Source organism: Oncorhynchus keta, unplaced genomic scaffold, assembly GCF_023373465.1.
Source record: "Oncorhynchus keta strain PuntledgeMale-10-30-2019 unplaced genomic scaffold, Oket_V2 Un_contig_20533_pilon_pilon, whole genome shotgun sequence".
Lineage (NCBI taxonomy): Eukaryota > Metazoa > Chordata > Actinopteri > Salmoniformes > Salmonidae > Oncorhynchus > Oncorhynchus keta.
In genome coordinates, this window is record NW_026282064.1 from 21,600 (window position 1) to 48,460 (window position 26,861).

Consider the following 26,861-nt stretch of genomic DNA (forward strand, 5'->3'; position numbering starts at 1 on the left):
AGAGGACCGAGCAGAGAGGACAGACCAGAGAGGACAGACCAGAGAGGACAGACCAGAGAGGACAGACCAGAGAGCACAGACCAGAGAGGACAGACCAGAGAGGACAGACCAGAGAGGACAGACCAGAGAGGACAGACCAGAGAGGACAGACCAGAGAGGACAGAGAGGACAGACCAGAGAGGACAGACCAGAGAGGACCGACCAGAGAGGACCGACCAGAGAGGACAGACCAGAGAGGACAGACCAGAGAGGACAGACCAGAGAGGACAGACCAGAGAGGCCAGAGAGGACAGGCCAGAGATGACAGGCCAGAGAGGACAGACCCGAAAGAGACCCGAGAGGACAGGCCGAGAAGACAGACCAGAGAGGACAGACCAGAGAGGACAGACCAGAGAGGACAGACCAGAGAGGACAGACCAGAGAGGACCGACCCGAAAGAGACCCGAGAGGACAGGCCGAGAGGACAGACCAGAGAGGACAGACCAGAGAGCACAGACCAGAGAGCACAGACCAGAGAGCAGACCAGAGGACAGACCAGAGAGGACAGACCAGAGAGGACAGACCAGAGACCAGACCAGAGAGCACAGACCAGAGAGCACAGACCAGAGAGCAGACCAGAGAGGACAGACCAGAGAGAACCGACCAGAGAGCACAGACCAGAGAGCACAGACCAGAGAGCACAGACCAGAGAGCACAGACCAGAGAGCACAGACCAGAGAGCAGACCAGAGGACAGACCAGAGAGGACAGACCAGAGAGGACCGACCAGAGAGCACAGACCGGGAGGACAGACCAGAGAGGACAGACCAGAGAGGACAGACCAGAGAGCACAGACCAGACCAGAGAGGACAGACCAGAGAGGACAGACCAGAGAGGACAGACCAGAGAGGACAGACCAGAGAGCACAGACTGGGAGGACAGAACAGAGAGGACAGACCAGAGAGGACAGACCAGAGAGGACAGACCAGAGAGGACAGACCAGAGAGGACAGGCCAGAGAGGACAGACCAGAGAGGACAGACAGAGAGGACAGACCAGAGAGGACAGACCAGAGAGGACAGACCAGAGAGGACAGACCAGAGAGGACAGACCAGAGAGGACAGACCAGAGAGGACAGACCAGAGAGGACAGACCAGAGAGGACAGACCAGAGAGGACAGACCAGAGAGACAGACCAGAGAGGACAGACCAGAGAGGACAGACCAGAGAGGACAGACCAGAGAGCACAGACCAGAGCACAGACCAGAGAGGACAGGCCAGAGAGGACAGACCAGAGAGGACAGGCCGACTCACCTTCCAGTCTTTCCCGTCCCTGGGTGTGGTTTTAGGTCTGGGGGCGGGTTTAGTGCTGATTGGAGGGTCTTTACTGGAGGGAGAGATCTGATTGGTGGAGGCATCATGAAGGAAAATCCTCTCGCTGCGTCTGCGTGTCCATCCCTCCTCCTCGCTAGCCCCTCCCCCTAGTCCCCCGGCGGGGTCAAAGGTGAATCTCCGGGGCGACCGAGGAGACGGGCGAGGCTTGCGTTTAACCGGCGAGGTCTCGTTGCTCGTGTGGTCGCCGTGGCGCGTTGCCGGGGGTAACATGGGGAGTTCGGGAGTGGAGCGTTTCCCGTGGAGCAGAGAGGGGAATTTCCTCAGACACGGGTCAGAACCAGAACCTAGAGGACACACACACAGGTCAGAACCAGAACCTAGAGGACACACACACAGGTCAGAACCAGAACCAGAACCTAGAGGACACACACACAGGTCAGAACCAGAACCTAGAGGACACACACAGGTCAGAACCAGAACCAGAACCTAGAGGACACACACACAGGTCAGAACCAGAACCAGAACCTAGAGGACACACACACGGGTCAGAACCAGAACCTAGAGGACACACACACAGGTCAGAACCAGAACCAGAACCTAGAGGACACACACACAGGTCAGAACCAGAACCTAGAGGACACACACACAGGTCAGAACCAGAACCAGAACCTAGAGGACACACACACAGGTCAGAACCAGAACCAGAACCTAGAGGACACACACACGGGTCAGAACCAGAACCAGAACCTAGAGGACACACACACAGGTCAGAACCAGAACCTAGAGGACACACACAGGTCAGTCAGAACCAGAACCTAGAGGACACACACACACCTAGAGGACACACACAGGTCAGAACCAGAACCAGAACCTAGAGGACACACACACAGGTCAGAACCAGAACCTAGAGGACACACACACAGGTCAGAACCAGAACCTAGAGGACACACACACACAGGTCAGAACCAGAACCAGAACCTAGAGGACACACACACACACAGGTCAGAACCAGAACCAGAACCTAGAGGACACACACACAGGTCAGAACCAGAACCTAGAGGACACACACACACAGGTCAGAACCAGAACCTAGAGGACACACACACAGGTCAGAACCAGAACCAGAGCCTAGAGGACACACACACAGGTCAGAACCAGAACCAGAACCTAGAGGACACACACACACACAGGTCAGAACCAGAACCAGAACCTAGAGGACACACACACACCAGAACACACACACACACAGGTCAGAACCAGAACCTAGAGGACACACACACAGGTCAGAACCAGAACCAGAACCTAGAGGACACACCAGAACCACACACAGGTCAGAACCAGAACCAGAGGACACTACAGGTCAGAACCAGAACAGAACCTAGAGGACACACACACAGGTCAGAACCAGAACCAGAACCTAGAGGACACACACACAGGTCAGAACCAGAACCAGAACCTAGAGGACACACACACAGGTCAGAACCAGAACCAGAACCTAGAGGACACACACACAGGTCAGAACCAGAACCTAGAGGACACACACACAGGTCAGAACCAGAACCAGGAACCAGAACCAGAACCTAGAGGACACACACAGGTCAGAACCAGAACCAGAACCTAGACACACACACACACAGGTCAGAACCAGAACCAGAACCTAGAGGACACACACACACACAGGTCAGAACCAGAACCAGAACCTAGAGGACACACACAGGTCAGGTCAGAACCAGAACCTAGAGGACACACACACAGGTCAGAACCAGAACCAGAACCTAGAGGACACACACACAGGTCAGAACCAGAACCAGAACCTAGAGGACACACACACAGGTCAGAACCAGAACCAGAACCTAGAGGACACACACACAGGTCAGAACCAGAACCAGAACCTAGAGGACACACACACAGGTCAGAACCAGAACCAGAACCTAGAGGACACACACACAGGTCAGAACCAGAACCAGAACCAGAACCTAGAGGACACACACACAGGTCAGAACCAGAACCAGAACCTAGAGGACACACACACACAGAACCGGTCAGAACCAGAACCAGAACCTAGAGGACACACACACAGGTCAGAACCAGAACCAGAACCTAGAGGACACACACACAGGTCAGAACCAGAACCAGAACCTAGAGGACACACACACAGGTCAGAACCAGAACCTAGAGGACACACACACAGGTCAGAACCAGAACCTAGAGGACACACACACAGGTCAGAACCAGAACCAGAACCTAGAGGACACACACACAGGTCAGAACCAGAACCAGAACCTAGAGGACACACACACAGGTCAGAACCAGAACCAGAACCTAGAGGACACACACACAGGTCTGAACCAGAACCAGAACCTAGAGGACACACACACAGGTCAGAACCAGAACCAGAACCTAGAGGACACACACACACACAGAACACAGGTCAGAACCAGAACCAGAACCTAGAGGACACACACACAGGTCAGAACCAGAACCTAGAGGACACACACACAGGTCAGAACCAGAACCAGAACCTAGAGGACACACACACAGGTCAGAACCAGAACCAGAACCTAGAGGACACACACACAGGTCAGAACCAGAACCTAGAGGACACACACACAGGGTCAGAACCAGAACCTAGAGGACACACACAGGTCAGAACCAGAACCAGAACCTAGAGGACACACACACAGGTCAGAACCAGAACCAGAGGACACACACACAGGTCAGAACCAGAACCAGAACCTAGAGGACACACACACAGGTCAGAACCAGAACCTAGAGGACACACACACAGGTCAGAACCAGAACCTAGAGGACACACACACAGGTCAGAACCAGAACCAGAACCTAGAGGACACACACACAGGTCAGAACCAGAACCTAGAGGACACACACACAGGTCAGAACCAGAACCTAGAGGACACACACACAGGTCAGAACCAGAACCAGAACCAGAACCAGAAGAGGACACACACACAGGTCAGAACCAGAACCTAGAGGACACACACACAGGTCAGAACCAGAACCAGAACCTAGAGGACACACACACAGGTCAGAACCAGAACCAGAACCTAGAGGACACACACACAGGTCAGAACCAGAACCAGAACCTAGAGGACACACACACAGGTCAGAACCAGAACCAGAACCTAGAGGACACACACACAGGTCAGAACCAGAACCTAGAGGACACACACACAGGTCAGAACCAGAACCAGAACCTAGAGGACACACACACAGGTCAGAACCAGAACCAGAACCTAGAGGACACACACACAGGTCAGAACCAGAACCAGAACACAGGTCAGAACCAGAACCTAGAGGACACCTAGAGGACACACAGGTCAGAACCAGAACCAGAACCTAGAGGACACACACAGGTCAGGACACAGAACCAGAACCAGAACCTAGAGGACACACACACAGGTCAGAACCAGAACCAGAACCTAGAGGACACACACACAGGTCAGAACCAGAACCTAGAGAACCACAGGTCAGAACCAGAACCAGAACCACACACACACAGGTCAGAACCAGAACCAGAACCTAGAGGACACACACACAGGTCAGAACCAGAACCAGAACCTAGAGGACACACACACAGGTCAGAACCAGAACCAGAACCTAGAGGACACACACACAGGTCAGAACCAGAACCTAGAGGACACACACACAGGTCAGAACCAGAACCTAGAGGACACACACACACACAGGAACCAGAACCAGAACCTAGAGGACACACACACAGGTCAGAACCAGAACCAGAACCTAGAGGACACACACACAGGTCAGAACCAGAACCAGAACCTAGAGGACACACACACAGGTCAGAACCAGAACCTAGAGGACACACACACAGGTCAGAACCAGAACCTAGAGGACACACACACAGGTCAGAACCAGAACCAGAACCTAGAGGACACACACACAGGTCAGAACCAGAACCAGAACCTAGAGGACACACACACAGGTCAGAACCAGAACCTAGAGGACACACACACAGGTCAGAACCAGAACCAGAACCTAGAGGACACACACACAGGTCAGAACCAGAACCAGAACCTAGAGGACACACACACAGGTCAGAACCAGAACCAGAACCTAGAGGACACACACACAGGTCAGAACCAGAACCAGAACCTAGAGGACACAAACACAGGTCAGAACCAGAACCTAGAGGACACACACACAGGTCAGAACCAGAACCACACACAGGTCAGAACCAGACTAGAGGACACACACAGGTCAGAACCAGAACCAGAACCTAGAGGACACACACACACAGGTCAGAACCAGAACCTAGAGGACACACACACAGGTCAGAACCAGAACCTAGAGGACACACACACAGGTCAGAACCAGAACCTAGAGGACACACACACAGAACCAGAACCAGAACCTAGAGGACACACACACAGGTCAGAACCAGAACCTAGAGGACACACACACAGGTCAGAACCAGAACCTAGAGGACACACACACAGGTCAGAACCAGAACCAGAAGAAGGACAGAACCAGGAGGACACACACAGGTCAGAACCAGAACCTAGAGGACACACACACAGGTCAGAACCAGAACCAGAACCTAGAGGACACACACAGGTCAGGTCAGAACCAGAACCAGAACCTAGAGGACACACACACAGGTCAGAACCAGAACCAGAACCTAGAGGACACACACACAGGTCAGAACCAGAACCAGAACCTAGAGGACACACACACAGGTCAGAACCAGAACCTAGAGGACACACACACAGGTCAGAACCAGAACCAGAACCTAGAGGACACACACACAGGTCAGAACCAGAACCAGAACCTAGAGGACACACACACAGGTCAGAACCAGAACCTAGAGGACACACACACAGGTCAGAACCAGAACCAGAACCTAGAGGACACACACACAGGTCAGAACCAGAACCTAGAGGACACACACACAGGTCAGAACCAGAACCAGAACCTAGAGGACACACACACAGGTCAGAACCAGAACCTAGAGGACACACACACAGGTCAGAACCAGAACCAGAACCTAGAGGACACACACACAGGTCAGAACCAGAACCAGAAGAGGACACACACACAGAACCAGTCAGGTCAGAACCAGAACCTAGAGGACACACACACAGGTCAGAACCAGAACCAGAACCTAGAGGACACACACACACAGGTCAGAACCAGAACCAGAACCTAGAGGACACACACACAGGTCAGAACCAGAACCAGAACCTAGAGGACACACACACAGGTCAGAACCAGAACCTAGAGGACACACACAGGTCAGGTCAGAACCAGAACCTAGAGGACACACACACAGGTCAGAACCAGAACCAGAACCAGGTCAGAACCAGAACCAGAACCTAGAGGACACACACACAGGTCAGAACCAGAACCTAGAGGACACACACACAGGTCAGAACCAGAACCAGAACCTAGAGGACACACACAGGTCAGGTCAGAACCAGAACCAGAACCTAGAGGACACACACACAGGTCAGAACCAGAACCAGAACCTAGAGGACACACACACAGGTCAGAACCAGAACCTAGAGGACACACACACAGGTCAGAACCAGAACCTAGAGGACACACACACAGGTCAGAACCAGAACCAGAACCTAGAGGACACACACACAGGTCAGAACCAGAACCAGAACCTAGAGGACACACACACAGGTCAGAACCAGAACCAGAACCTAGAGGACACACACACAGGTCAGAACCAGAACCAGAACCTAGAGGACACACACACACAGAACCAGAACCAGAACCAGGTCAGAACCAGAACCAGAACCTAGAGGACACACACACGGGTCAGAACCAGAACCAGAACCTAGAGGACACACACACAGGTCAGAACCAGAACCTAGAGGACACACACACAGGTCAGAACCAGAACCTAGAGGACACACACACAGGTCAGAACCAGAACCAGAACCTAGAGGACACACACACAGGTCAGAACCAGAACCTAGAGGACACACACACAGGTCAGAACCAGAACCAGAGGACACACACACAGGTCAGAACCAGAACCAGAGGACACACACACAGGTCAGAACCAGAACCAGAACCTAGAGGACACACACAGGTCAGAACCAGAACCAGAACCTAGAGGACACACACACAGGTCAGAACCAGAACCAGAACCTAGAGGACACACACACAGGTCAGAACCAGAACCAGAACCTAGAGGACACACACACAGGTCAGAACCAGAACCAGAACCTAGAGGACACACACACAGGTCAGAACCAGAACCAGAACCTAGAGGACACACACACAGGTCAGAACCAGAACCTAGAGGACACACACACACAGAACCAGAACCAGAACCTAGAGGACACACACACAGGTCAGAACCAGAACCAGAACCTAGAGGACACACACACAGGTCAGAACCAGAACCTAGAGGACACACACAGGTCAGAACCAGAACCAGAACCTAGAGGACACACACACAGGTCAGAACCAGAACCAGAACCTAGAGGAACCTAGACACACACACAGGTCAGAACCAGAACCTAGAGGACACACACACAGGTCAGAACCAGAACCAGAACCTAGAGGACACACACACAGGTCAGAACCAGAACCAGAACCTAGAGGACACACACACAGGTCAGAACCAGAACCAGAACCTAGAGGACACACACACAGGTCAGAACCAGAACCAGAACCTAGAGGACACACACACGGGTCAGAACCAGAACCTAGAGGACACACACACGGGTCAGAACCAGAACCAGAACCTAGAGGACACACACACGGGTCAGAACCAGAACCAGAACCTAAAGGACACACACACAGGTCAGAACCAGAACCTAGAGGACACACACACGGGTCAGAACCAGAACCAGAACCTAGAGGACACACACACAGGTCAGAACCAGAACCAGAACCTAGAGGACACACACACAGGTCAGAACCAGAACCTAGAGGACACACACACAGGTCAGAACCAGAACCAGAACCTAGAGGACACACACACACACACAGGTCAGAACCAGAACCAGAACCTAGAGGACACACACACAGGTCAGAACCAGAACCAGAACCTAGAGGACACACACACACACAGGTCAGAACCAGAACCAGAACCTAGAGGACACACACACGGGTCAGAACCAGAACCAGAACCTAGAGGACACACACACAGGTCAGAACCAGAACCAGAACCTAGAGGACACACACACACACAGGTCAGAACCAGAACCTAGAGGACACACACACACAGGTCAGAACCAGAACCAGAACCTAGAGGACACACACACAGGTCAGAACCAGAACCTAGAGGACACACACACAGGTCAGAACCAGAACCAGAACCTAGAGGACACACACACAGGTCAGAACCAGAACCAGAACCTAGAGGACACACACACACAGGTCAGAACCAGAACCTAGAGGACACACACACACAGGTCAGAACCAGAACCTAGAGGACACACACACAGGTCAGAACCAGAACCTAGAGGACACACACACAGGTCAGAACCAGAACCAGAACCTAGAGGACACACACACAGGTCAGAACCAGAACCTAGAGGACACACACACAGGTCAGAACCAGAACCAGAACCTAGAGGACACACACACACACAGGTCAGAACCAGAACCAGAACCTAGAGGACACACACACAGGTCAGAACCAGAACCAGAACCTAGAGGACACACACACAGGTCAGAACCAGAACCTAGAGGACACACACACAGGTCAGAACCAGAACCAGAACCTAGAGGACACACACACAGGTCAGAACCAGAACCTAGAGGACACACACACAGGTCAGAACCAGAACCAGAACCTAGAGGACACACACACAGGTCAGAACCAGAACCTAGAGGACACACACACAGGTCAGAACCAGAACCTAGAGGACACACACACACACAGGTCAGAACCAGAACCAGAACCTAGAGGACACACACACACACAGGTCAGAACCAGAACCAGAACCTAGAGGACACACACACAGGTCAGAACCAGAACCAGAACCTAGAGGACACACACACAGGTCAGAACCAGAACCTAGAGGACACACACACACACAGGTCAGAACCAGAACCAGAACCTAGAGGACACACACACACACACAGGTCAGAACCAGAACCTAGAGGACACACACACACAGGTCAGAACCAGAACCAGAACCTAGAGGACACACACACACAGGTCAGAACCAGAACCAGAACCTAGAGGACACACACACACACACAGGTCAGAACCAGAACCAGAACCTAGAGGACACACACACGGGTCAGAACCAGAACCAGAACCTAGAGGACACACACACAGGTCAGAACCAGAACCTAGAGGACACACACACACAGGTCAGAACCAGAACCAGAACCTAGAGGACACACACACAGGTCAGAACCAGAACCAGAACCTAGAGGACACACACACAGGTCAGAACCAGAACCTAGAGGACACACACACACAGGTCAGAACCAGAACCTAGAGGACACACACACAGGTCAGAACCAGAACCTAGAGGACACACACACACACACAGGTCAGAACCAGAACCTAGAGGACACACACACACAGGTCAGAACCAGAACCTAGAGGACACACACACAGGTCAGAACCAGAACCAGAACCTAGAGGACACACACACACAGGTCAGAACCAGAACCTAGAGGACACACTAACACAGGTCAGAACCAGAACCAGAACCTAGAGGACACACACACAGGTCAGAACCAGAACCAGAACCTAGAGGACACACACACAGGTCAGAACCAGAACACAGGTCAGAACCAGAACCAGAACCTAGAGGACACACACACGGGTCAGAACCAGAACCAGAACCTAGAGGACACACACACGGGTCAGAACCAGAACCAGAACCTAGAGGACACACACACAGGTCAGAAACAGAACCAGAACCTAGAAGACACACACACAGGTCAGAACCAGAACCAGAACCTAGAGGACACACACACAGGTCAGAACCAGAACCATAACCTAGAGGACACACACACAGGTCAGAACCATAACCAGAACCTAGAGGACACACACACACAGGTCAGAACCAGAACCAGAACCTAGAGGACACACACACAGGTCAGAACCAGAACCAGAACCTAGAGGACACACACACAGGTCAGAACCAGAACCAGAACCTAGAGGACACACACACAGGTCAGAACCAGAACCTAGAGGACACACACACAGGTCAGAAACAGAACCAGAACCTAGAGGACACACACACACAGGTCAGAACCAGAACCAGAACCTAGAGGACACACACACAGGTCAGAACCAGAACCAGAACCTAGAGGACACACACACAGGTCAGAACCAGAACCAGAACCTAGAGGACACACACACAGGTCAGAACCAGAACCTAGAGGACACACACACACACAGGTCAGAACCAGAACCTAGAGGACACACACACACACACACACAGGTCAGAACCAGAACCTAGAGGACACACACACAGGTCAGAACCAGAACCAGAACCTAGAGGACACACACACACAGGTCAGAACCAGAACCTAGAGGACACACACACAGGTCAGAACCAGAACCAGAACCTAGAGGACACACACACAGGTCAGAACCAGAACCAGAACCTAGAGGACACACACACAGGTCAGAACCAGAACACAGGTCAGAACCAGAACCTAGAGGACACACACACAGGTCAGAACCAGAACCAGAACCTAGAGGACACACACACGGGTCAGAACCAGAACCGGAACCTAGAGGACACACACACAGGTCAGAAACAGAACCAGAACCTAGAGGACACACACACACAGGTCAGAACCAGAACCAGAACCTAGAGGACACACACAGGTCAGAACCAGAACCAGAACCTAGAGGACACACACACAGGTCAGAACCAGAACCAGAACCTAGAGGACACACACACACAGGTCAGAACCAGAACCAGAACCTAGAGGACACACACACAGGTCAGAACCAGAACCAGAACCTAGAGGACACACACACAGGTCAGAACCAGAACCAGAACCTAGAGGACACACACACAGGTCAGAACCAGAACCTAGAGGACACACACACAGGTCAGAAACAGAACCACAAAATAGAGGACACACACACAGGTCAGAACCAGAACCAGAACCTAGAGGACACACACACACAGGTCAGAACCAGAACCAGAACCTAGAGGACACACACACAGGTCAGAACCAGAACCAGAACCTAGAGGACACACACACAGGTCAGAACCAGAACCTAGAGGACACACACACACACAGGTCAGAACCAGAACCTAGAGGACACACACACAGGTCAGAACCAGAACCTAGAGGACACACACACAGGTCAGAACCAGAACCTAGAGGACACACACACAGGTGAGAACCAGAACCAGAACCTAGAGGACACACACACAGGTCAGAACCAGAACCAGAACCTAGAGGACACACACACGGGTCAGAACCAGAACCAGAACCTAGAGGACACACACACAGGTCAGAACCAGAACCAGAACCAAGAGGACACACACACACAGGTCAGAACCAGAACCAGAACCTAGAGGACACACACACAGGTCAGAACCAGAACCAGAACCTAGAGGACACACACACAGGTCAGAACCAGAACCTAGAGGACACACACACAGGTCAGAACCAGAACCAGAACCTAGAGGACACACACACACACAGGTCAGAACCAGAACCTAGAGGACACACACACACAGGTCAGAACCAGAACCAGGACACACACACAGAACCAGAACCAGAACCTAGAGGACACACACACACACAGGTCAGAACCAGAACCTAGAGGACACACACACACAGGTCAGAACCAGAACCAGAACCTAGAGGGCACACACACACAGGTCAGAACCAGAACCTAGAGGACACACACACAGGTCAGAACCAGAACCAGAACCTAGAGGACACACACACACAGGTCAGAACCAGAACCAGAACCACACACACAGGAGGACACACACACACACAGGTCAGAACCAGAACCTAGAGGACACACACACAGGTCAGAACCAGAACCAGAACCTAGAGGACACACACACAGGTCAGAACCAGAACCAGAACCTAGAGGACACACACACAGGTCAGAACCAGAACCAGAACCTAGAGGACACACACACAGGTCAGAACCAGAACCAGAACCTAGAGGACACACACACAGGTCAGAACCAGAACCTAGAGGACACACACACAGGTCAGAACCAGAACCTAGAGGACACACACACAGGTCAGAACCAGAACCAGGAACCACACACACACAGGTCAGAACCAGAACCAGAACCTAGAGGACACACACACAGGTCAGAACCAGAACCAGAACCTAGAGGACACACACACAGGTCAGAACCAGAACCAGAACCTAGAGGACACACACACAGGTCAGAACCAGAACCAGAACCTAGAGGACACACACACAGGTCAGAACCAGAACCAGAACCTAGAGGACACACACACAGGTCAGAACCAGAACCAGTCAGAACCAGAACCAGAACCTAGAGGACACACACACAGGTCAGAACCAGAACCTAGAGGACACACACACACACAGGTCAGAACCAGAACCAGAACCTAGAGGACACACACACAGGTCAGAACCAGAACCAGAACCTAGAGGACACACACACAGGTCAGAACCAGAACCAGAACCTAGAGGACACACACACAGGTCAGAACCAGAACCAGAACCTAGAGGACACACACACAGGTCAGAACCAGAACCAGAACCTAGAGGACACACACACACAGGTCAGAACCAGAACCACACACACAGGTCAGAACCAGAACCTAGAGGACACACACACAGGTCAGAACCAGAACCAGAACCTAGAGGACACACACACAGGTCAGTCAGAACCAGAACCTAGAGGACACACACACAGGTCAGAACCAGAACCAGAACCTAGAGGACACACACACAGGTCAGAACCAGAACCAGAACCAGGTCAGAACCAGAGGACACACACACAGGTCAGAACCAGAACCAGAACCTCAGAAACAGAAGGACACACACACAGGTCAGAACCAGAACCAGAACCTAGAGGACACACACACAGGTCAGAACCAGAACCAGAACCTAGAGGACACACACACAGGTCAGAACCAGAACCAGAACCTAGAGGACACACACACAGGTCAGAACCAGAACCAGAACCTAGAGGACACACACACAGGTCAGAACCAGAACCAGAACCTAGAGGACACACACACAGGTCAGAACCAGAACCTAGAGGACACACACACACACAGGTCAGAACCAGAACCTAGAGGACACACACACAGGTCAGAACCAGAACCAGAACCTAGAGGACACACACACAGGTCAGAACCAGAACCTAGAGGACACACACACAGGTCAGAACCAGAACCAGAACCTAGAGGACACACACACACAGGTCAGAACCAGAACCTAGAGGACACACACACACAGGTCAGAACCAGAACCTAGAGGACACACACACAGGTCAGAACCAGAACCTAGAGGACACACACACACACACACAGGTCAGAACCAGAACCTAGAGGACACACACACAGGTCAGAACCAGAACCAGAACCTAGAGGACACACACACACACAGGTCAGAACCAGAACCTAGAGGACACACACACAGGTCAGAACCAGAACCAGACCCTAGAGGACACACACACAGGTCAGAACCAGAACCTAGACACACACACAGGTCAGAACCAGAACAGAACCTAGAGGACACACACACAGGTCAGAACCAGAACCAGAACTTAGAGGACACACACACAGGTCAGAACCAGAACCTAGAGGACACACACACAGGTCAGAACCAGAACCAGAACCTAGAGGACACACACACAGGTCAGAACCAGAACCAGAACCTAGAGGACACACACACAGGTCAGAACCAGAACCAGAACCTAGAGGACACACACACAGGTCAGAACCAGAAACAGAACCTAGAGGAAGCACACACACAGGTCACAACCAGAACCAGAACCTAGAGGACACACACACACAGGTCAGAACCAGAACCAGAACCTAGAGGACACACACACAGGTCAGAACCAGAACCAGAACCTAGAGGACACACACACAGGTCAGAACCAGACCAGAACCTAGAGGACACACACACACACAGGTCAGAACCAGAACCAGAACCTAGAGGACACACACACACAGGTCAGAACCAGAACCAGAACCTAGAGGACACACACACAGGTCAGAACCAGAACCAGAGCCTAGAGGACACACACACAGGTCAGAACCAGAACCAGAACCTAGAGGACACACACACAGGTCAGAACCAAAACCAGAACCTAGAGGACACACACACAGGTCAGAACCAGAACCAGAACCTAGAGGACACACACACAGGTCAGAACCAGAACCAGAACCTAGAGGACACACACACAGGTCAGAACCAGAACCTAGAGGACACACACACAGGTCAGAACCAGAACCAGAACCTAGAGGACACACACACAGGTCAGAACCAGAACCTAGAGGACACACACACACAGGTCAGAACCAGAACCTAGAGGACACACACACACAGGTCAGAACCAGAACCTAGAGGACACACACACAGGTCAGAACCAGAACCTAGAGGACACACACACACAGGTCAGAACCAGAACCTAGAGGACACACACACACAGGTCAGAACCAGAACCTAGAGGACACACACACAGGTCAGAACCAGAACCTAGAGGACACACACACACAGGTCAGAACCAGAACCAGAGGACACACACACACAGGTCAGAACCAGAACCAGAACCTAGAGGACACACACACAGGTCAGAACCAGAACCTAGAGGACACACACACAGGTCAGAACCAGAACCAGAACCTAGAGGACACACACACAGGTCAGAACCAGAACCAGACACTAGAGGACACACACACAGGTCAGAACCAGAACCTAGAGGACACACACACACACACACACACACACAGGTCAGAACCAGAACCTAGAGGACACACACACAGGTCAGAACCAGAACCAGAACCTAGAGGACACACACACAGGTCAGTCAGAACCAGAACCTAGAGGACACACACACAGGTCAGAACCAGAACCTAGAGGACACACACACAGGTCAGAACCAGAACCTAGAGGACACACACACACAGAACCAGTCACACACAGGTCAGAACCAGAACCTAGAGGACACACACACAGGTCAGAACCAGAACCTAGAGGACACACACACACAGGTCAGAACCAGAACCTAGAGGACACACACACACACAGGTCAGAACCAGAACCTAGAGGACACACACACAGGTCAGAACCAGAACCTAGAGGACACACACACACACACACAGGTCAGAACCAGAACCTAGAGGACACACACACAGGTCAGAACCAGAACCTAGAGGACACACACACAGAACCAGACAGGTCAGAACCAGAACCTAGAGGACACCAGAACCAGAACCTAGAGGACACACACACAGGTCAGAACCAGAACCTAGAGGACACACACACACAGGTCAGAACCAGAACCTAGAGGACACACACACAGGTCAGAACCAGAACCTAGAGGACACACACACACACACAGGTCAGAACCAGAACCTAGAGGACACACACACAGGTCAGAACCAGAACCTAGAGGACACACACACAGGTCAGAACCAGAACCTAGAGGACACACACACAGGTCAGAACCAGAACCTAGAGGACACACACACAGGTCAGAACCAGAACCTAGAGGACACACACACAGGTCAGAACCAGAACCTAGAGGACACACACACACAGGTCAGAACCAGAACCTAGAGGACACACACACACACAGGTCAGAACCAGAACCTAGAGGACACACACACAGGTCAGAACCAGAACCTAGAGGACACACACACACAGGTCAGAACCAGAACCTAGAGGACACACACACAGGTCAGAACCAGAACCTAGAGGACACACACACAGGTCAGAACCAGAACCTAGAGGACACACACACACAGGTCAGAACCAGAACCAGAACCTAGAGGACACACACACAAGGCACAGAACCAGAACCAGAACCTAGAGGACACACACACAGGTCAGAACCAGAACCTAGAGGACACACACACAGGTCAGAACCAGAACCAGAACCAGGTCAGAACCAGGACACACACACAGGTCAGAACCAGAACCTAGAGGACACACACACAGGTCAGAACCAGAACCTAGAGGACACACACACAGGTCAGAACCAGAACCAGAACCTAGAGGACACACACAGGTCAGAACCAGAACCAGAACCTAGAGGACACACACAGGTCAGGTCAGAACCAGAACCTAGAGGACACACACACAGGTCAGAACCAGAACCTAGAGGACACACACACACACACAGGTCAGAACCAGAACCTAGAGGACACACACAGGTCAGAACCAGAACCTAGAGGACACACACACAGGTCAGAACCAGAACCTAGAGGACACACACACAGGTCAGAACCAGAACCAGAACCTAGAGGACACACACACACAGGTCAGAACAGGTCAGAACCAGAACCTAGAGGACACACACAGGTCAGAACCAGAACCAGAACCTAGAGGACACACACACAGGTCAGAACCAGAACCAGAACCAGAGGACACACACACAGGTCAGAACCAGAACCAGAACCTAGACACACACACAGGTCAGAACCAGAACCAGAACCTAGAGGACACACACACAGGTCAGAACCAGAACCAGAACCTAGAGGACACACACACAGGTCAGAACCAACCAGAACCTAGAGGACACACACACAGGTCAGAACCAGAACCAGAACCTAGAGGACACACACACAGGTCAGAACCAGAACCAGAACCTAGAGGACACACACACACAGGTCAGAACCAGAACCTAGAGGACACACACACAGGTCAGAACAGGTCAGAACCAGAACCAGAACCAGAACACAGGTCAGAACCAGAACCAGAGAGGACACACACACAGGTCAGAACCAGAACCAGAACCTAGAGGACACACACACAGGTCAGAACCAGAACCTAGAGGACACACACACAGGTCAGAACCAGAACCTAGAGGACACACACACAGGTCAGAACCAGAACCAGAACCTAGAGGACACACACACAGAACCAGAACCTAGAGGACACACACAGGTCAGAACCAGAACCTAGAGGACACACACACAGGTCAGAACCAGAACCAGAACCTAGAGGACACACACACAGGTCAGAACCAGAACCAGAACCTAGAGGACACACACACAGGTCAGAACCAGAACCAGAACCTAGAGGACACACACACACAGGTCAGAACCAGAACCAGAACCTAGAGGACACACACACAGGTCAGAACCAGAACCTAGAGGACACACACACAGGTCAGAACCAGAACCTAGAGGACACACACACAGGTCAGAACCAGAACCAGAACCTAGAGAACCTAGAGGACACACACACACACAGGTCAGAACCAGAACCAGAACCTAGAGGACACACACACAGGTCAGAACCAGAACCTAGAGGACACACACACAGGTCAGAACCAGAACCAGAACCAGAACCTAGAGGACACACACACAGGTCAGAACCAGAACCAGAACCTAGAGGACACACACACAGGTCAGAACCAGAACCTAGAGGACACACACACAGGTCAGAACCAGAACCTAGAGGACACACACACAGGTCAGAACCAGAACCTAGAGGACACACACACGGGTCAGAACCAGAACCAGAACCTAGAGGACACACACACAGGTGGTAGAAACGTAGTAAACGACACCTCTGACAAGGTTACAATGGAATTCACACGTCCAAATCTCTCTTGCTTACCCAGAATGCTTTGCCTGCTACGGTGTTTGTTGTCGTGGAGACGGGGCAGGGGGGCGGGGTTGACCGGGAGGGCGCTGGCTGCGAACCTGGCCAGCAGGCCCAACCCACTCTCCTCCAGCTCACTCCCCTCAGAGCACGACGACTCTTCCTCATCATCGTCCTCCTCAGTGGAGGACTCTGTGACAGAGAGATTATTGACTCTCAGGATCACAGTGGAACTCAAACATCAGGTATGTCTGTCTGTAGTATTACTGCAGTATTAATGTAGTATTACTGTAGTATTACTGTAGTATCACTGTAGCATTACTGCCACATTACTGCAGTATTACTGTAGTATCACTGTAGCATTACTGCCACATTACTGCAGTATTACTGTAGTATCACACACAGTATTACAGTATTACTGCAGCATTACTGCAGTATTACTGTAGTATTACTGCAGTATCACCAGTATTACTGTAGCATTACTGCAGTATTACTGTAGTATTACTGTAGTATTACTGCAGCATTACTGTAGTATCACTGTAGCATTACTGTAGTATCACTGTAGCATTACTGCAGTATTAGGGGGGTGAGGGAAAGAGGGGGGGTGAGGGAGAGAGAGAGAGAAGGTGAGGGGTGAGGGAGAAGAGAGGAGAGAGAGAGGGTGAGGGGGTGAGAGAGAGAGAGAGGGGTGAGGGAGAGGGGGAGAGGGGAAGGGGTGAGGGAGGGAGAGGGTGAGGGGGTGAGGGAGGAGAGGGTGAGGGGGTGAGGGAGGGAGAGGGTGAGGGGGTGAGGGAGGGAGAGGGAAAGAGGGGGTGAGGGAGAGAGAGGGTGAGGGGGGGTGAGGGAGAGGGGGTGAGGGAGAGGGGTGAGGGGAGAAGAGAGAGGGTGAGAGGGAGAGAGGGGTGAGGGAGAGGGGGTGAGGGAGAGGAGAGAGGGGTGAGGGAGAGGGGGTGAGGGAGAGAGAGAGAGAGGGTGGGGGGTGAGGGAAAGATGGGGAGTGAGGGAGGAGGGGAGGGGGGTGAGGGAAAGATGGGGGTGAGGGAGGAGGGTGAGGGAAAGATGGGGGTGAGGAGAGAGGGTGAGGGAAAGATGGGGGTGAGGGAAAGATGGGGTCAGTATTACTGTGAGGGAAAGAGGGGGTGAGGGAAAGATGGGGGTGAGGGAGAGAGGGTGAGGGAAAGATGGGGGGAGGGAGAGAGGGTGAGGGAAAGATGGGGGTGAGGGAGAGAGGGTGAGGGAAAGATGGGGGTGAGGGAGAGAGGGTGAGGGAAAGATGGGGGTGAGGGAGAGAGGGTGAGGGAAAGATGGGGGTGAGGGAGAGAGGGGAGGAGGGGGGGGTGAGGGAGAGAGGGTGAGGGAAAGAGGGGGGGTGAGGGAGAGAGGGTGAGGGGTGAGGGGGTGAGGGAATGAGGGGGTGAGGGAGAGAGGGGAGGGTGAGGGGGGTGAGGGAATGAGGGGTGAGGGAGGGGGTGAGGGAATGAGAGGGAGGAGAAGGGTGAGGGGGTGAGGGGAGGGGGTGAGGGAGAGAGGAGGGTGAGAGGGGGTGAGGGGTGAGAGAGGGGTGAGGGAAAGAGGGGGTGAGGGAGAGAGGGGGGTGAGGGAGAGAGGGTGAGGGAGGGAGAGAGGGGGTGAGGGGGTGAGGGAAAGAGGGGGTGAGGGAGAGAGGGGTGAGGAGAGAGGGGGTGAGGGAGAGAGGGGGGAGGGGAGACAGAGGGAGAGAGGGGGTGAGGGGGTGAGGGAAAGAGGGGGTGAGGGAGAGAGGGGGTGAGGGAGAGAGAGGGGGGAGAGGGGGTGAGGGAGAGACAGGGGGTGAGGGGGGGGGTGAGGGAGAGACAGGGTGAGGGGGGTGGGGGGAGAGAGGGTGAGGGGGGGTGAGAGAGAGAGAGAGGGTGAGGGGGGTGAGGTAGAGAGAGAGGGTGAGGGAAAGATGGGGGTGAGGGAAAGATGGGGGTGAGGGAAAGATGGGGGTGAGGGAGAGGGGGTGAGGGAGAGAGAGAGTGAGGGGGTGAGAGAGAAAGGGAGAGAGGGGGGGGTGAGGGAGAAAGGGAGAGAGGGGGGGTGAGGGAGAAAGGGAGAGAGGGGGGGTGAGGGAGAAAGGGAGAGAGGGGGAAATGTACCCAATTCCTCTGCAGTTAGCAGACAGACAGACAGACCAGACAGACAGACCAGACAGACAGACAGAACAGACAGACAGAGCTGTCTAGCAGACAGACAGGCAGGCAGACAGACAGAGCTGTCTAGCAGACAGAACAGACAGACAGACAGAGCTGTCTAGCAGACAGAACAGACAGACAGAGCTGTCTAGCAGACAGACAGGCAGGCAGACAGACATACAGACAGAGCTGTCTAGCAGACAGAACAGACAGACAGACAGAGCTGTCTAGCAGACAGAACAGACAGAGCTGTCTAGCAGACAGAACAGACAGACAGACAGACAGACAGACAGACAGGTAGTACTGTCTAGCAGACAGACAGGCAGGCAGACAGACAGAACAGAGCTGTCTTGCAGACAGACAGAACAGAGCTGTCTAGCAGACAGACAGACAGACAGAACAGAGCAGACAGACAGACAGACAGACAGACAGACAGACAGACAGACAGAGTACTGTCTAGCTGACAGACAGGCAGGCAGACAGAACAGACAGAGCTGTCTAGCAGACAGAACAGACAGACAGAACTGTCTAGCAGACAGACAGGTAGTACTGTCTAGCAGACAGACAGGCAGGCAGACAGACAGAACAGACAGAGCTGTCTAGCAGACAGACAGAGAGAGCTGTCTAGCAGACAGACAGACAGAACAGAGCCAATCAGAGGGGTGCTGGCAGGTCTGTCTTGTTCCAATTCGTTGCTCCCTTCCTTCCCTCCACAGGTCTGAAACGGCTGGATAGGAGACCACAACTATTCCCTACACACTACCCCTATTCCCTATACACTACCCCTATTCCCTATACACTACCCCTATTCCCTATACACTACCCCTATTCCCTACACACTACCCCTATTCCCTATACACTACCCCTATTCCCTACACACTACCCCTATTCCCTATACACTACCCCTATTCCCTATACACTACCCCTATTCCCTATACACTACCCCTATTCCCTATACACTACCCCTATTCCCTATACACTACCCCTATTCCCTACACACTACCCCTATTCCCTACACACTACCCCTATTCACAACACACTACCCCTATTCCCAACACACTACCCCTATTCCCAACACACTACCCCTATTCCCTATTCACTACCCCTATTCCCTACACACTACCCCTATTCCCTATTCACTACCCCTATTCCCTATTCAATACCCCTATTCCCTACACACTACCCCTTTACACCACCCCTATACACTATACCCCTATTCCCTATACACTACCCCTATACACTACCCCTATTCCCTATACACTACCCCTATTCCCTATACACTACCCCTATTCCCTACACACTACCCCTATTCCCTATACACTACCCCTATTCCCTACACACTACCCCTATTCCCTACACACTACCCCTATTCCCTACACACTACCCCTATTCCCTACACACTACCCCTATTCCCTATACACTACCCCTATTCCCTATACACTACCCCTATTCCCTACACACTACCCCTATTCCCTACACACTACCCCTATTCCCTATACACTACCCCTATTCCCTATACACTACCCCTATTCCCTACACACTACCCCTATTCCCTACACACTACCCCTATTCCCTACACACTACCCCTATTCCCTACACACTACCCCTATTCCCTATACACTACCCCTATTCCCTATACACTACCCCTATTCCCTACACACTACCCCTATTCCCTACACACTACCCCTATTCCCTATACACTACCCCTATTCCCTATACACTACCCCTATTACCCCTATTCCCTACACACTACCCCTATTCCCTATACACTACCCCTATTCCCTTACACTACCCCTATTCCCTATACACTACCCCTATTCCCTACACACTACCCCTATTCTACTATACACTACCCCTATGGGCCCTTCCCTACACTACCCCTATACCTGGTCCCTAGTACACTACCCCTATTCCCTATAGTAGTACACTACCCCTGGGACCTTCCCTAGTACACTACCCCTATGGGCCCTGGTCTACAGTAGTACACTACCCCTATGGGACCTGGTCTACAGTAGTACACTACCCCTATGGGACCTGGTCTACAGTAGTACACTACCCCTATTCCCTATACACTACCCCTATTCCCTACACACTACCCCTATTGGGCCCTGGTCTACAGTAGTACACTACCCCTATGGGCCCTGGTCTACAGTAGTACACTACCCCTATGGGACCTGGTCTACAGTAACACACTACCCCTATTCCCTATTCACTACCCCTATTCCCTACACACTACCCCTATGGGCCCTGGTCTACAGTAGTACACTACCCCTATGGGACCTGGTCTACAGTAGTACACTACCCCTTTATGGGTCCTGGTCTATAGTAGTACACTAGATGGGGAATAGGGGTCCTGGTCTATACACTAGTACCCCTAGATGGGGAATATGGGACCTGGTCTATAGTAGTACACTACCCCTATGGGACCTGGTCTATAGTAGTACACTAGATGGGGAATAGGGGGCCATCTGAACCTTACTGGATTGAGACTCAGCCCAGTGGTTAGGAGTTAGAACCATGGCTGTAGACAGGATGAGCTGTGATTGGTTAGAGGGAAGTAAGGGTTAGGAGCAGACAGACAGACAGACAGACAGACAGACAGACAGACAGACAGACAGACAGACAGACAGACAGGAAGAGCTGTGATTGGTTAGAGGGAAGTAAGGGTTAGGAGCAGACAGACAGACAAGATAGACAGGAAGAGAAACAGACAGACAGGAAGAGAAACAGACAGACAGGAAGAGAAACAGACAGACAGGTAGACAGACAGGAAGAGAAACAGACAGACAGGAAGAGAAACAGACAGGAAGAGAAACAGACAGGAAGAGAAACAGACAGACAGGTAGATAGACAGGAAGAGAAACAGACAGACAGGAAGAGAAACAGACAGACAGGTAGATAGACAGGAAGAGAAACAGACAGACAGGAAGAGAAACAGACAGGAAGAGAAACAGACAGACAGGAAGAGAAACAGACAGACAGGAAGAGAAACAGACAGGAAGAGAAACAGACAGACAGGTAGATAGACAGGAAGAGAAACAGACAGACAGGTAGATAGACAGGAAGAGAAACAGACAGGAAGTGAAACAGACAGACAGGTAGATAGACAGGAAGAGAAACAGACAGACAGGTAGATAGACAGGAAGAGAAATAGACAGGAAGAGAAATAGACAGGTAGAGAAATAGACAGGAAGAGAAACAGACAGGTAGATAGACAGGAAGTGAAACAGACAGACGTAACAGTCTATCCGTCCAGAGGTCTGTATATAATGTGACCAGATGCTCATGTCTCCGGGCCTAATAACGAGGAGTTGTTGTCCGAAAGGTGGGAAGGGAGGCGACAAGTTGAGGAAAAAAAACTGCCGCAATGGATTATGGGATTGTAGTTAATTACCACTTTTCTGAACTGAACTAGGTTCGAATATTTGCTTAAATGAGAACTACAACTCCCTTCAACCCAGCATCCAATACAGTTTCCTAATTTTTGTCGTGAATGATTTGATTTCACAAAAACCCGATCTAAATGGAATTCAAGTAATTGAACCGACGTCGGACAAAATTTGGTTAATCACTCAGCACAGAACACATCCTTCCTTCCTCACTCCTCTGACTCCTCCCTACCAGAGAGTCATCACTGACCTGACTCCTCCCTACCAGAGAGGACTCACTGACCTGACTCCTCCCTACCAGAGAGGACTCACTGATCTGACTCCTCCCTACCAGAGAGTCATCACTGACCTGACTCCTCCCTACCAGAGAGGACTCACTGATCTGACTCCTCCCTACCAGAGAGTCATCACTGACCTGACTCCTCCCTACCAGAGAGTCATCACTGACCTGACTCCTCCCTACCAGAGAGGACTCACTGACCTGACTCCTCCCTACCAGAGAGTCATCACTGATCTGACTCCTCCCTACCAGAGAGTCATCACTGACCTGACTCCTCCCTACCAGAGAGTCATCACTGATCTGACTCCTCCCTACCAGAGAGTCATCACTGATCTGACTCCTCCCTACCAGAGAGTCATCACTGACCTGACTCCTCCCTACCAGAGAGTCATCACTGACCTGACTCCTCCCTACCAGAGAGTCATCACTGACCTGACTCCTCCCTACCAGAGAGTCATCACTGACCTACCAGAGAGACTGACCCTCCCTACCAGAGAGTCATCACTGATCTGACTCCTCCCTACCAGAGAGTCATCACTGACCTGACTCCTCCCTACCAGAGAGGACTCACTGATCTGACTCCTCCCTACCAGAGAGTCATCACTGATCTGACTCCTCCCTACCAGAGTCATCACTGACCTGACTCCTCCCTACCAGAGAGTCTCACTGATCTGACTCCTCCCTACCAGAGAGTCATCACTGACCTGACTCCTCCCTACCAGAGAGTCATCACTGATCTGACTCCTCCCTACCAGAGAGTCATCACTGACCTGACTCCTCCCTACCAGAGAGTCATCACTGACCTGACTCCTCCCTACCAGAGAGTCATCACTGATCTGACTCCTCCCTACCAGAGAGTCATCACTGATCTGACTCCTCCCTACCAGAGAGACCTAACTCCTCCCTACCAGGAGTCTCACTGACCTGACTCCTCCCTACCAGAGAGTCATCACTGATCTGACTCCTCCCTACCAGAGAGTCATCACTGATCTGACTCCTCCCTACCAGAGAGGACTGACTGACCTGACTCCTCCCTACCAGAGTCATTACTGACCTGACTCCTCCCTACCAGAGAGGACTCACTGATCTGACTCCTCCCTACCAGAGAGTCATCACTGATCTGACTCCTCCCTACCAGAGAGGACTGACTGACCTGACTCCTCCCTAGCAGAGAGTCATCACTGACCTGACTCCTCCCTACCAGAGAGGACTCACTGATCTGACTCCTCCCTACCAGATAGTCATCACTGATCTGACTCCTCCCTACCAGAGAGTCATCACTGATCTGACTCCTCCCTACCAGAGAGTCATCACTGACCTGACTCCTCCCTACCAGAGAGTCATCACTGATCTGACTCCTCCCTACCAGAGAGTCATCACTGATCTGACTCCTCCCTACCAGAGTCATCACTGATCTGACTCCTCCCTACCAGAGAGTCATCACTGACCTGACTCCTCCCTACCAGAGAGTCATCACTGATCTGACTCCTACCAGAGAGTCATCACTGATCTGACTCCTCCCTACCAGAGAGGACTCACTGACCTAACTCCTCCCTGCCAGAGAGTCATCACTGACCTGACTCCTCCCTACCAGAGAGTCATCACTGATCTGACTCCTCCCTACCAGAGAGTCATCACTGATCTGACTCCTCCCTACCAGAGAGTCATCACTGACCTGACTCCTCCCTACCAGAGAGTCATCACTGATCTGACTCCTCCCTACCAGAGAGTCATCACTGATCTGACTCCTCCCTACCAGAGAGGACTCACATTTTCTTTACAATAAGCAGATTTTGTGGCATGTGAGGGTCAATCCAAGTCTAACCAGATTGGTCAGATCATTCCTTACTAGGAAGGAAAGGAAGGAAGGAAGGATGCATGTCTACAGCTCAGAAACACAAGCAAAAGGTTCTATTTGTGAAGCAAACGTTCATATTGACATTAATATTGTCCATGAGACTGAATATTCAACCCCAGATCCCGCCAGGCGAATAGTAGTTTGAGCGTCCATATTAGCATTAGCACCATCACTGAGACACAGAGAGAGTAGGGACATCTTACTTACACAACAGGTGACAAGCGTGTGGCCTCAGGCAGGACAGCGTATGGAGTAGCCTAGCATCGGCTAGCGTAGCTTAGCCATGTAGCTTAGTCGTAGCATCGGCTAGCTAGCGTAGCTTAGCCATGTAGCTTAGCCATGTAGCGTCGGTCGGCTAGCTATTGCGTAGCTTAGCCATGTAGCTTAGTCGTAGCGTCGGCTAGCTATAGCGTGCGTAGCTTAGCCATGTAGCCTAGTCGTAGTATCAGCTAGTATCAGCTACCTATAGCGTAGCCATGTAGCATCGACTAGATGTAGCATACTGTAAAACTTCACTTTTAAAAAAATGCAATATGCAGAAATCGGTACGTAATTTTTTGGTTGGTAAAATTCGAAGATTTCGCCTAATTTCAGTTTATGTGACAAAACAAGCAGTGACCAATCATGGTCTTAATTTTTTTTTTGAAAATGTACCTTTATTTAACCAGGCAAGTCAGTTAAGAACAAATTCTTATTTTCAATGACGGCCTAGGAAAAGTGGGTTAACTGCCTGTTCAGGGGCAGAATGACAGATTTGTACCTTGTCAGCTCAGGGGTTTGAACTTGCAACCTTCCGGTTCCTAGCCCAACACTCTAACCACTAGGCTACTCTGCCACCCCAACCACTGTGAAAAAGCTTTTCAATAAAATATTGTATTTTCAGCTGGTGTATAAAACCAATACAATACAACATAGAAATAGCACACATAGAAAATATCTACCCCATTCCACTAGCCTAGTGGTTAGAGCGTTGGACTAGTAACCGGAAGGTTGCAAGATCGAATCCCCGAGCGGACATGGTACAAATCTGTCATTCCTGATCCTAGGCTGTCGTAGAAAATAATAATTTGTTTTTAACTGACTTTCGTAAGTAAGTGAAAATAAATAAATGACAGATCTATGGAGCGGCAGGGTAGCCTAGTGG

General features: G+C 51.7%; 1 protein-coding gene and 1 long non-coding RNA gene across 5 annotated transcripts in view; both read right to left on the reverse strand.

Annotated features, from left to right (window-relative positions):
* Window positions 1–26,861, reverse strand: part of LOC118383011 (trinucleotide repeat-containing gene 18 protein-like) — a gene marked incomplete at its 3' end in the record, with an annotated part of 118,421 nt that overhangs the window by 21,485 nt on the left and 70,075 nt on the right. Inside the window, exons 23-26 of the mRNA XM_052504810.1 lie at window positions 18,053–18,229; window positions 17,765–17,958; window positions 2,053–2,056; window positions 1,201–1,655 (exon numbers count right to left, since the gene is read on the reverse strand). Of these exons, the coding sequence (XP_052360770.1) occupies window positions 1,201–1,655; window positions 2,053–2,056; window positions 17,765–17,958; window positions 18,053–18,229 (830 nt within the window). The remainder of the gene's footprint in view (window positions 1–1,200; window positions 1,656–2,052; window positions 2,057–17,764; window positions 17,959–18,052; window positions 18,230–26,861) is intronic.
* LOC127920788 (uncharacterized) lies at window positions 24,061–25,912 on the reverse strand. 4 transcript variants are annotated; one of them, XR_008107394.1, is made up of 3 exons: window positions 25,436–25,912; window positions 24,914–24,979; window positions 24,061–24,126 (listed from the first exon to the last, which is right to left on the reverse strand). It is a non-coding gene; the product is annotated as an uncharacterized LOC127920788 (long non-coding RNA). The 4 variants fall into 4 exon arrangements; XR_008107396.1 differs by having other exon boundaries at window positions 24,099–24,225; window positions 24,914–24,946; XR_008107393.1 differs by having other exon boundaries at window positions 24,099–24,225.